At 46.8% G+C, this 13,342-nt stretch overlaps 1 protein-coding gene across 6 annotated transcripts in view; it reads left to right on the forward strand.

Moving 5' to 3' along the window:
* The window catches only part of bcl9l (bcl9 like), a 233,485-nt gene that overhangs the window by 88,981 nt on the left and 131,162 nt on the right, over positions 1–13,342 (forward strand). For all 6 annotated transcript variants that reach the window (XM_041174485.1, XM_041174490.1, XM_041174488.1 and 3 more), the window contains exon 3: positions 1,225–1,541. In XM_041174485.1, coding sequence (XP_041030419.1) covers positions 1,237–1,541 — 305 coding nt within the window. In that variant the 5' untranslated portion in view covers positions 1,225–1,236. The remainder of the gene's footprint in view (positions 1–1,224; positions 1,542–13,342) is intronic.

Raw genomic sequence — 13,342 nt, forward strand, 5'->3', positions numbered from 1 at the left:
GCCTACTCCTGCCCCTATTTTTCTATGTTTCTATGTTTAAATCGCCTCTCATTCTTCTAAGCTCCAATGGAAACAAGCCCAGTCTGTCTAACCTATCCTCATAAAACAACCCACTCATTCCAGGTATCAATCGAGTAAACCTCCTCTGAACCGCCTCCAACACATTTACATCCTTAAATAAGGAGACCAAAACTGCCCACAGTATTTGAGGTGCGATCTCACCAATGCCCTGTATAACTGAAGCAAAACATCCTTACCTTTTGTTCAATCTCTCTCATAATAAAGGATAGCATGCCATTAGCCTTCTTAATTATTTGCTGTACCTGTATACTAACTGTATGTGACTCATGCACTGGAACACTTAGATCCTTCTGCACCTTGGAATCCTGCAGTTGTTCTCTGTTTAAGTAACATTCTGCTTTTTTATTCTTCCTGCCAAAGTGAACAACTTCACGTTTTCCCACATTATACTCCATCTGCCAGATTTTTGCCCACTCACTCAGCCTATCTCTATCCATCTGCAGCCTCCTATGCCCCCTTCACAACCTACTTTCCTACCTATCTTTGTGTCACCTGCAAATTTAGCTACCATGTCTTCACTCCCCTCATCTGAGTCAATGATACAAATTGTTAAAAAGTTGAGGCCCCAGCTCAGACCCTGCGGGACTCCACTTGTCACATCCTGTCAATCAGACAGAGACCCATTTATGTATACTCTGTTTTCTGCCAGCCAACCAATCTTCTATCCAGGCTAATATGTTACTCCTACACCATAAGCTTTTATTTTCCACAATAACCTTTGATGTGGCACCTTATCAAATGCCTTCTGAAAAAGACAGTACCAACGGTGCAGCACTCCTTCAGTGCTGCACTGCGAATGGTAGCCTTGAATTTTGTGCTCTAGTCCCAGAGGGAGATTTGAGCCTACACCCTTTGACTCGGAAGTGGAGCTACCCCACTGAGTCGTGGCTGACATGGGAACAGCGAATACGAATAGCTCACGGCAGATCATTCAGCATCTGAGAGAATGTGGGGTCTCCATTGGGGTGAGTGAGGACTGACAAAGACCATGAATATTAAGCAGGTGAGCCTGTTCCCTGACACTGGAAATACACGGCTGGTCAGTCCGTGTTTTTATTTGCAGTTTCAGGTTATGTTTTTGGTCAAGAGTGACTACTATTTAATTTCTCTCTCTCTCTCCCCCCACCCTCCCACCCCCGACAGTGAGCTCAGGAGATGAGAGAGTTCCGGCAGCAAGAGCAATCTGATCCCCAGCGAATACTCCCTGTGACACAGGAGCTCCCCATTCTGGAGCAATTTGTTTGTCAGAAGAAAAACAAGAAGGAGAAGAGTCGGCTGACGGACAGTAAAATGTTGGCTGGCTCACAGAAGGCAAGCCGAGCTCAGAAAAACTCCAGCCCCAACAAGCACTTAAAGAGCCCAGGTTCACCAGGAATGCTGTCTCACAGCCCAGGCACACTTCACTCTGGCTGTTCCAAGCCTCGAGGATTGAAGAGTCCCCCACTCACTGACACTCAAAGGTATTTAATCTACAATTTTTATTGCTTTTTTTCTTTGGTGTCCAAATTAAACATTTGGAGAAATCTATTCGTGGGCCCTGTAGCCTTTCAAGGTTGTGTTTACAGTTGCCAATTTCACGGGTGATGCAGATGTGCAGCCGTTTAAATTTTTACCACTGGTTTGTGAGGATTAAGAAAGGATCTGAGAAACTGAGAGACTCGACAAGAGAGGGCTGCACTGTTGGAGGCACTGTGTCTAAATGGTAGTTCTGTCTGCCCAGTTAGGTGGATGTAGAAGTTTTGTGAACAGAGCTGGCTGGAATGATTGCCACTGGAGGGCACTGGAGTATTTTCATAGCTGACCAACAGCAGAGCTGGATTATAGTGAGCAGATTACAGATCAGTGCAGTCGTGCACAGATAGATTACAGGAATGGGAATTGGTGTCTGATACTGAACCATCCCATGAAGGCTTTATAAATGCAGCACAATCGATCCCTGTAATCTGATTTGTTGATTTCTGCTGTTTTGTTCATATTTAAATCATGTAGTTGATGGCTGAACTAATATAGTGGTTTTTATATCTGCGCATCACTATTCATTCAACAGGGTAAGGAACTCTCACTCATGTAACTGTACAGAGCCGCTGTTTATTCAGGGTAAAGGTTAGGTTGGAACCGCTGCAGACTTAGGATCAGATCATTGCAAATAAGAAAACACTTATGTTGCTATCTGTGCTGACCACAAGCGCCATGTAATTCTTAATAAACCGCGACCTTTGAGTATGCCCCATGTCAAGCAGCTGACCCATCGATTAGTTTCCAGTCTGTGACTGATTCTTGAGTTTGTGTGTGTTTTGACATTGAGATAGAAATCCTGGTGCAGTTTAAAGGAGCTGGAGTGGGGAATGATACCTCATTTCCCACCACCCTCCCCCTCTCCACCTAAAATCCTACTCCAGCCTGGTGTAGAGCAACTCTGAAAATTGGCAGAGGTGCCAGGGAAAGATTACCCTAGGGACCTGGGCTTCCATTGTTCACACTGCTGCATTTGTGTTTATTTAGGGAATCTCTTTGCTGTGATCACTCAGACTGAGAGTGTTACTGTGTTACTCTGTGTAGGTGGTGCTTTCAGCCATCACTACCGGGGAATTTCATGATGGTTAATAGAGAAAAATTTGTTTATTGACATGACGTGTTGACTTCCTCTTCAAGCTGACAGCTGCTGCTGATGTCACCGGCTGTCACTTACTACCTGCCTAAATGCCACTTTCAAATTGGCGGCTGGTGCTGCTTAACCCTTTCAGGGCTGGGTGTAACAGAGAAGCTCTGCACCACACCACCACCTATATCCTCCCCACAAATCCCGCCAAGAGTTATCTAAACAGTCTGCAGCAGAAGCAGGATGAGATGAGGAGAAATCTGGTTACAGTGAGTTGTTATAATCAGGAACGCACCATCTGAAAGGTGGTGGAAGCAGATTCAGTAGGAACTGGAATCAGATAAATATTTGAAGGGGTAAAGTTTTACAGGGCTATGAGGAACGAGCAGGGCAGTGGGACTCATTGGACAGTTCTTTCAAAGAACTGACACAGGCATCATGGCCAAATGGACTCTTTCTATTCTGTATGATTCTATAAAAGCTTCATTCTGTCAAAGAGCAGTAACAGGAACAGATGTGGTCTGTGGCTGGCCTGTGTATCATGGGGGCTGTTGGAGGGCAAGCACTTGGAGTTTCAACTCTGTTCTGGGAAGCAGTGAGTCGGTGTCTGTTGCAGCTGCTTCCCTTTAGCCTGGGGATTTCCCCCACACTATTCAATATAAGAATACTTAGCACCACTAAAGGCCATTACTCCCACCTTGTGTAAGTCTTTTCAGAGGGTGACTCTTTCACCAAACCCCTCAACCCTACCTTGTCATTATATTCCACTCCATCACCAAGACTGACTTCTTCGACCTCTAGAGCATCACTCAACCCCCAACTCTGCCTCAGCTGATCTACTGTGGAAATCCTCACACATACCTCTGTTGCCTCTAGGCTCTCCAGCCTGGCCCCCATCTTCCACTCTTCATAAGCTTGAGCTCATCCAAAACTCTGCCGCCCGTATCTAACATTCTCTCACCAATTCTTGCTGGCCCAACACCCTGGGTGATGACTCCAGGCCTGACAGCACCTCAGTTTTAAAATTCTCCTCGTTGCTGTCAAATTTCACCATGGTCTTACCCCTCCTTACTCCTGGAATCTCCTCCAGCCCCACAACCCTCTGAGAGACCTGCACTCCCCTGAGCTAGCCTCTAGTGTATCCCCAATTTTAATCGCTCCACCATTGGTGACCATGCCTTCAGCTGCCAAGACCCTAAACTCTGGAATTCCCTTCCTAAACCCCCCTGCCTCTCTCTCCTCCTTTACCACACTCCTTAAAACTTACTTCCTTGACTAAGCTTTTAATCATCTGTCCTAATGCCTCCACATTTGGCTCAATGTCAAATTTTGTTTGATATCAGAATTATGTGAAGCACTTTGGAACATTTTACTATGTGAAAGGTGCTATATAAATGCCAGTTGTTGGTGTGTGTAAGCTCCCAATTTGTTGCAGACTCCAGGTTCCAAACAGAAACCTTTGATATCAGCCGGTGTATAATACAGCAGCTCTGCCCCTGTAGCTCATTTACTAGTGTGGATGTTGACAGTAGCTGGCGCTGCACTGCCTGGGTTATGCAGGCGCCCTGTGCAGGTTGGCAACAAGAACCCTCACGTCAGCACGATGAGTTTGGATTCAGCCAAGAAGTCAGTGTTCTCTGCGTCCTCCTCGTGTCTGACCAAGCATATATAGCTGGCTCTGGTTCTGAGCTACCCAGGTAGGAATGGCCCAGGTTCACTTGTTGTTCCATGCGGATTTAGCCCATCTCAGTCAGGTGGAGACTCTAAACAAAAAGAAAGGGATTTGGATTTATGTAGCACCTTGCAAGACTTCAGGGCATTCCAAAGTGTTCTACAGCCAATTCATCAGTAATCACTTTTGGAAACGTGACAGCTAATTTATGCATAGCAAGACGTGCCCAGTAAGATTCCACGAGCAGCAGTGTGATTAATGACTGGTTAATCTTTTAGTGTTGGTATGATGGATAAGTAAATATTAGCCCGGATACCAGGAAAACATTCCTGATGATCTTCTAAATTAATGCCTGAAAAGACAGAAAAGGAATCTTATTGGAATGAAGACATCTTTGACAGTGCAGCACTCCCTCAGTAGGGCACTGGGAGTGCTGGCCTAGATTTTGTGCTTGGGTTTCTGAAGTCGGGCATGGCAAGAGCGCTAACCATCGAGCCATGGCTGTCACTACAGCTTCTCTGGACACTGGGTCGAGGGGGTAACTCACTTAGACTCTTCATTCCCAATTGGTCCTCCTCAAAATATGCCAGACGTCTAGACACTGAGTGACAAGGTTGAGGCTCAGCTGTGATGCCCCCACAGTCAAGCAGCCTATGAACATTTACTGTCCAGGCTCACGTTGTCCAATGGCCTATTGGGTGAGGAGCTGGAGGGATGCAGGTGCCCATTTCTTCCTCCCCCCCCAGCTTGGGGTGCCCTACGTTAGCAGAGATACTGCTCCACTTGTGAGTTCAGTGCCACTAAGGGCATTTTGCACCCAAGATTTTATCAGAATCCCGACGCCCATGTTTCTGCTTAAACCTGGATTCTCTTGGGCTGAGTGTAGTTTTCCTTTCATCAGATAATGGAGCTGTTAAACTTGAATCACTGAAACTCCCTGGGCAGCACATTAAAAAGAATTAGCTGGCAATAAAGTAACTTGTAGGCACTCCCCTCACTTTCCTGCACTCCGGGGCAAATATTAAAGAATCCAAAGGGGTTTTTTTAATCTCATGAAGCCGTTGAATCTTGCAGTGCTTGAAGGGATTTGAGTTCAGGGACCCTTTCAACTTTGTGTTGTCTCTGCTGTCTTCACCATCTCACACTCCCGTTTGTAACTTGAGTTCTGTAGAGCGGCGTGGATCGGGAGAAGGATTTATTGACTCTACCTGCAGCTGCTGAGCTTTGTTTCTTCTCTTGCGATGACATATACTTTTTAAGTTTCCTCAGAGGCGTTGGGATCAGTCCAGACAGACACGACTGGCTGTCTCACCATGCACTCTCCAACTTAATTCAAACAGACCCCTTGATCTTGTAACAAGCTTGGAAATTCCAAGTGTGTGTGTGTGTGTGTGTGTGTGTGTGTGTGTGTGTGTGTGTGTGTGTGTGTGAGAGAGAGATGGGGATGACTGAGTGAAGCCTTGGCCCATTTAACCCTCTCAGCACTGACTTGTAATCTGGAGAACAAATCAGATTTCCAACCCAGCAACAGCAGAATAAATCAAAAAGGTAATTGAGGGTTAGCTGCACTGCACGTGTCACTCCCAAGATCAAAGTGGTTTTTATTTGGCGCTATTAGCAGTATAACTACTGGTAATTGAAAAGTGATTAACGAGTTTTGTCTTATTGATTCAGTTTGGCCAGACTTTTAGTTGCCATAAATCCTGAATGATTCTCAGCCCATGATGACCTACAGCATTCCCCATTCCTGTGTAACCCTTTTCCCATCTCTCGCCTCAAACAGGTTTTCCAGGTTTTGTGAATCTTCCAGATTGATGGGAATCCCTTCTGGGATCGGTTTGTCCCTTTCTAGTTTTTGAAGCCTGAAAAGTTTGTTTTTTTTTGCAAGTATTTCATCTCTGAGTCCGAGCCTGAGCACAAATCTCAGCGCCTGGGATTTGTGAATGGCCAGAGACTCGTCAATATCTGAAAAAGGAAGGCTTACGTTTCTCTTAGCGCCTTTCACTACCCCAGGGTGTCCCAAAGTGCTTCACAGCCGATGCAGTTTTTTTTTAAAAAGCAAAACACTGCGGATGCTGGAAATCTGAAACAAAAACAGAAAATGCTGGATAAACTCAGCAGGTCTGGCAGCAACTGCGGAGAGAGAAACGGAGTTAATGTTTCGAGTCCATATGACCTTTCTTCAATGTGGCAAGGCCCCAGGAACAGCAACATGGTAAATGAGCAGTTAACCTGTAATCTAGTGATGATGGTTGAGGGATAAAAGCAAAAAACTGCGGATGCCGGAAATCCAAAACAAAAACAGAAACAGAAATACCTGGAAAAACTCAGCAGGTTTGGCATCATCGGCGGAGGAGAGCACAGTTGACGTTTCGAGTCCTTGAGGTATGGTTGAGGGATAGATGGTTTGCCTTTGACCATTAGGTGAGGGGGTGTGGGGTGGTAACATAAACTCTGAGCATTACCCTGAGCTGGTGATTATGCCTGCATTGCAAGCGGCCCTCGTTCCTCTCCCTGTGGTTAGTCTTGATCTAGTTGTTGGCCCACAGTAGTCTTTGTTTTGAGTGAGTGTGTTCCACTGTAGCTGCAGGTTCCAGATGCTGCTGAGTTAGTGGCAATTGTGTGACGATGGTTTTAATTAGTGATGGTCTTTTGAGAGCAGGTCTCTCGGATTCTGCTTGTGACAGCGGAGACTCCTGATCCTGTCGCAAACCTTGAATATTTCCCACAGGAAGATGCAGAAATCAGCACATGCTGGAGTAGTCACGTGACTTTATTTGGATTCTTTTTCAAATTGGTAAAAATTTTACTATTGTTAAAACGGAAGAGCAGACTGCAAAGGAAGCAGAGATCGAAGTCTTCAACACAGATTATCTGAGTTGTTATCTCATTTTAGTTTGTGGAAACTTGCTGTGCTGTTTTTTTTATTCATCCATGGGATGTGGTCATTAATGGCTACACCAACATTTATTGCCCATCCCTAGTTGCCCTTGAGAAGGTGGTGGTGAGCTATTGCCTTAAACTGCTGCTGTCCATGTAGTGTAGGTACACCCATAGTGATGTTAGGAAGGGAGTTCCAGGATTTTGAGCCAGTGACAGTGAAGGAACGGTGATATATTTCCAAGTCAGGATGGTGAGTGACTTGGAGGGGAACTTCCAGGTGGTGATGTTCCCATATTTCTGTTGCCCTTGGCCTTCTAGATGGTAGTGGTCACGGGTTTGGAAGGTGCTGTTGAAGAAAATCTGCTATGTTTCCTGTGTTACAACAGGTACTGCATTTCACCAAGTACTTCAATGACAGTGAAGATCTTTGGGATGTTCTGAGATGGTGAAAGATGCTAGAGTAATGTAAACCTTATTTTTATGCTCCTTAACTCCTTTACCTCACATCCACAATCTTCAGTTTCAGCCCTGATTGATCTCCCTGACTTGCTCCTGACCATAAAGATGTGAGCTTTCCTCTGTCGTAGAGATGAAGCACCTGTGCACACCAGACAACCACTGCCAAACTGCCCTCAGATCGTCAGCAAGCTGTGAGGCGGTTGTTGAGTGGTGACACAAGGGACTTAATACCTGGCACCATTGAGTAGTGAAGTCTACCTTTTGCCAGATCAGTATGACTCTGCCTCAGGACCGGTCACTCAAGCTGTGGCAACTCCATTTAGCTTTGCTCTATAACACAGGCCAAGTGAGAAAGGACCCAGCACAAGGGATCAAGGGCACATAGTGCATACAGACTCTGATCATGGGTGTGCTGTGTCCACCTCCACCCCAACATAACCATGTCTTCACACCACCTGAAGGTGTGACTTATTCTGTTCCATGTTTATTTTCCCCCCATGTGTTACATGAATCTGGCGGATGTGAACTACATAGAATTTACAGAACGCAAACAGGCCACTGATCCAGCTAGTCTATGCTGGTGTTAATTGTTACAATTATGAGGTTTATAAGATTGTTATATTTTGGAACTGTATCTTTAATTTAAGGTAAAATGAAGGTGGTCATGTGACCTGTTCTGAAGTCTGCCTGACACCAAACCTGGGTGATTTGTTAGAGATTAAAGGGGGCCCAGACTGTTTTACTGGGAAGAAGATGCAAGGTGTTTATGCTTGGAGACAATTGCAGCAGCCTGTGTACTAATAGTGGATAGGCTGTGAGTTTCCAAAGTCCCAGAAAAGTGTTGAGAATGTCACGCTGTAAACAGTTGTGCTTTAAACTGTCCATTTAGTTCCAAGATGAAAGAGAGTTTGGTTCTTAATGATAGTTAATCAGCATTTCTACCTGGAAACGAGGCCCATGTGATTCGTGTTGCTACGAAGATGGCCTTTGAGAGGGGAAGGATTTCTAACATGTCCCTGTCTTTTCTGGAGAATAAGCCTCAGCCTATTTGATCACCACTGACTCACTCCTGCTTCCAGTTCTCTCTTGCTGGCTACCTGCAAACCTTCCACACTTCTCCATTTGCAACCTCCACCCGACAAGACTTCTCAGCCTTTCTGGTTTGGGTGGGGGGGGGGGGGGGGGGGGGGGGGGGGGCGCGCGCGGGGGGGTGGTGTAGTGTAGGGAAGGTGTGCTTCTGAGCATCATGACGGGGGCTCTTTATCTGCAATTCTTGTGTTGTTCTGCCCCAGTCACTGCTGCTGACATCACTCAGCCTGATGGGTTGGGTTGTGGAATCAATCTCTGTTTGCTGGGGTTTCCATTGAGTGCGGTCTGCAGTCCTTTGATCCTGAAGCATTTGGGTGCACCTTGCCAGGATTTGTGTGCAGGCGTGCAGGAGCACACTTCACTCCACTGCCCCGCCCCACACAGTCTCTGCTGTACACTCCACAGCCTCTCCATTGTTCACCTTTCACCTTCTCCTCCACTTGTTAAATCCTTCATAATGAGCTTTTCTACTTTCTAGTTTCGTTCATTGACTCCCACACACACACCAACTCTCACTGGGGTACGGGTCCCACACACACCGACTCTCACTGGGATACGGTTTCCACACACACCAACTCTCACTGGGGTACAGTCCCACACAGACTGACTCTCACTGGGGTACAGTCCCACACAGACTGACTCTCACTGGGGTACAGTCCCACACAGACTGACTGTCACTGGGGTACAGTCCCACACAGACTGACTGTCACTGGGGTACAGTCCCACACAGACTGACTGTCACTGGGGTACAGTCCCACAAAGACTGTCACTGGGGTACAGTCCCACAAAGACTGTCACTGGGGTACAGTCCCACAAAGACTGACTGTCACTGGGGTACAGTCCCACACAGACTGACTGTCACTGGGGTACAGTCCCACACAGACTGACTGTCACTGGGGTACAGTCCCACACAGACTGACTGTCACTGGGGTACAGGTCCACTCACACACTGACCCTCACTGGGGTACAGTCCCACACACATTCACTCTCACTGAGTACTGGTCCTACACACACTGACTCTCACTGGGGTACAGTCCCACACAGACTGACTCTCACTGGGGTACAGTCCCACACACACTGACTTTCACTGGGGTACAGTCCCACACATACTGACCCTCACTGGGGTACAGTTACACACACACTGACCCTCACTGGGGTATAGCTCCACACACACTGACCCTCACAGGGGTATAGCTCCACACACACTGACCCTCACAGGGGTACAATTCCACACACACTGACCCTCACTGGGGTGCAGTTCCTCACGCACACTTACTCTCACTGGGGTACAGTACCACACACTCTGACTCTCACTGGGGTATGGGTTCCACACGCACTGACTCTCACTGGGTACAGATTCCACACACACTGACCCTCACTAGGGTACAGTTCCACACACACTGACCCTCACTGGGGTTCAATTCCACACACACTGACCCTCACTGGGGTTCAATTCCACACACACTGACCCTCACTGGGGTTCAATTCCACACACACTGACCCTCACTGGGGTTCAATTCCACACACACTGACCCTCACTGGGGTACAATTCCACACACACTGACCCTCACTGGGGTACAATTCCACACACACTGACCCTCACTGGGGTACAATTCCACACACACTGACCCTCACTGGGGTACAATTCCACACACACTGACCCTCACTGGGGTACAATTCCACACACACTGACCCTCACTGGGGTACAATTCCACACACACTTACTGCCATTGGGGTACAGTTCCACACACTGACTGTCACTGGGGTACAGTTCCACAATTAGACTCTCATTGCAGTACAGTTCCACACACTAACTCTCACTGGGGTACAATTCCACACACACTGACCCTCACAGGGGTGCAGTTCCCCACGCACGCTGACCCTCACTGGGGTACAGTTCCTCACACACTGACTGTCATTGGGGAACAGTTCCTCACACACTGATCCTCACTGGGGTGCAGTTCCCCACATGCACACACACACTCACTGGTGTATGGGTCCCACAGGTGTTGGCCCTTGGGCTGTAGGTTCAGTGGGGTTTATGGTCATAGGTAGAAACTTAGACTGATACTTGTTTTTAAATCCCCTTTTCCATCAGCCACATCAATTCTAGAGCTGCTCCAATATATATTAAATCTCAAAAGTTCTCTCCCCTGTTGACAGATCAGTGTGCGTCTGCCCTCTGCTTTGTATCACTTGGTGTATATTGCAAATATATTAACAGACTTAGGAATGCAAGCAGCATTAGCTCCTATCAGCCTAATATTTTTTGATTAATCAGATCCACCTTCTCCCCTTATCCCTTAATCCCGCCAACTCCTGTTCCCTTCGATCCATTGGCCAGAAACATTCCCCTTGTCCCTTTCTTCTGCCAGTCCCTCTAACAAACTAAATTCCATTAGCGTTTTTGAGTGGTGAAAATCCCTTCTGCTCTCCCTGTAATTGCCATGTGTCTTGGAGGGGTGTCTGTGCCATGTGCAGCAGCTTACTGCACGCAGCTTTGATTGTGGGAAGCAGGAAGGTGGTTACTGGAAAATGTGTGGGGGTGGGGTAGAAACAAGAGGGGCATTTCCCTGCTCTTTGGTTACTGTAATGCACATTGAACCCTGACTCAGCTCCTGGCTCTGAGTAAGTGGGCAGGTACGTGGGTGGGGAAATTCTCTGTCCATTGATGCTAATCCGTGCCATGACAGCCAGTGTGTATTCTGGGCACCCTGCACGTGGGGGAAAGTGGGGGAGACTGAGTAGCTGAGTTTGATGATTAAACCTGAGAGCGAAGTCCATCCCATGCCTGGTGACACTTGGTGATCTGGTTTGTCCGGCTGGTGAGTCTCAGTGGTCGAGTAGCAGTGCCTGTACTGCCTGTTAGTGTCATGTCAATTACATTATTGTCGTTAAGAGAAACAGGCGATGGGTATTTATCGTCTTTGAGCACACACATTGGAGATGGCTAGGACACTGGGTTGAGTGGGAGGAGAGCTCAGAGACTGAACAAGTAAATAAACTCTCTCAATAAAGGAAAGCTCTGTGTCTTGTTTCTGCCTTTACCAACTGGCTTAGATCCTGTTAACATTGCCCATCCTTTCACTCCCCCACCATTTACCCCTCCACTTGGGACCCCCTCAACACCACCCCACCTCCAACTCAAACCTCTCTCTCCAGAAGCATCTTCATTTCAACACATGCTAATTAACTCAGTGTAACCCTTACTTAAAAAAATATTTCCCAACACCCTCCCTTACCCCAAATTTCCTCCTGTTTATCCCATCCCCTCGGAATTCTTCTCGGGGAACAATTTGCCCCTAGTCAGTCCCACCCTCGGGATTTTAGAAAATCCCCAGTACCCAGAATTGTTTCCTCCCGTCCAGGTGAAGGAGACCTGGGTCTAGAGTCTTTCCCCGGTGCTTGGGGAGTTATTTCAATGCTCTCCGTCTGCTCAGCTTGTGCAGAGGGACCCCTCTCTGGGACACGCATCAGATCATTTGCTAACTTCATTCTGATTTCTGTCCTCTGACGGTTAATGTTCTAAGCCTGCTCTATTCTGCAACATGAATCTGTTGGCCATGTTTGGCGGGGGTGGGGTGGGGGGGGTTGTTGTTGGGGTGATGTGTGGTTGTCTGGTTTGATCTTTCCCAATGTCACTGATCAGTTGGAAGCTTCCTCGTCATTTGGTGTTGTACAGTCCTAGATTTCTGCTTTATAGTTTGATTCATGTTTGGCAATGGGATTCACAAGCAGTGATTCAAAGATCCGTTCTAAAATGAATTTGTTTTGTTTTTTTTTTAATATTTTGGTGGGGATGGTATATTTGTGAAGTTCAGACTGTGTTCAAAGGACGGGTTTGTGTTGATCAGGGTGAATGTCACAGGTACAGGAGAATGCAGCAGGTTCGACAGTCAAGAGGTTTAAAGAGAGAAAAACCTAACGAGGTCCTTTGTTTATGCCTGAGATGAAGAACGAGGGTCTGAGTGACTGAATTCCACACATATAAATCGTGTAGCGACAGGCTGTGGTTACAGGCGTGAGTCATGCTTGCGTTTGAAGTGAGCTGTTGAGGGGAGGAAGCTGTGTAGATGCAAAGATTGCAGCCTCTGAATGTAAGGAAGCAGACGGCTAGGAGTGCGAGTGACCAGAGTCATATCGCCCACCTAATGTGTAGCTACAAGCACATGTCAGCGGGATTAGAGAAGCTGGGTGTTGTGCTGTGAACTGCTGTTTGTGCAGGGTTGCGCGGCAGAGCTGTCTTGTGGGTGAGTACAGAAATGCCTTTTGATTTACCTAACAAAAGGCAGAAGGTTGAGGGACTGATCTCTGTTAATGTTCCAAAAAATGTATTGAAGTTTTTTTTTTTACTGATGTTATTCTCAATGTGCTGATATCTGTTGATTATTTATTGAATATATTAGAAACAGAAGATTCTGTGTTTGGACTGATGAGTGTCCCAGGTCACAGAGTGTGCTAAAAGTTGAATATTCACAACTGTTAAACTGTGTAAATGCAGTCTCACTGGAGTCAGGAGCTGTCTGTAGTGTAACTGGTGTGAACAGTGTGTTACAGTG

Source organism: Carcharodon carcharias, chromosome 25 (genome assembly GCF_017639515.1).
Source record: "Carcharodon carcharias isolate sCarCar2 chromosome 25, sCarCar2.pri, whole genome shotgun sequence".
NCBI classification, from domain to species: Eukaryota; Metazoa; Chordata; class Chondrichthyes; order Lamniformes; family Lamnidae; genus Carcharodon; species Carcharodon carcharias.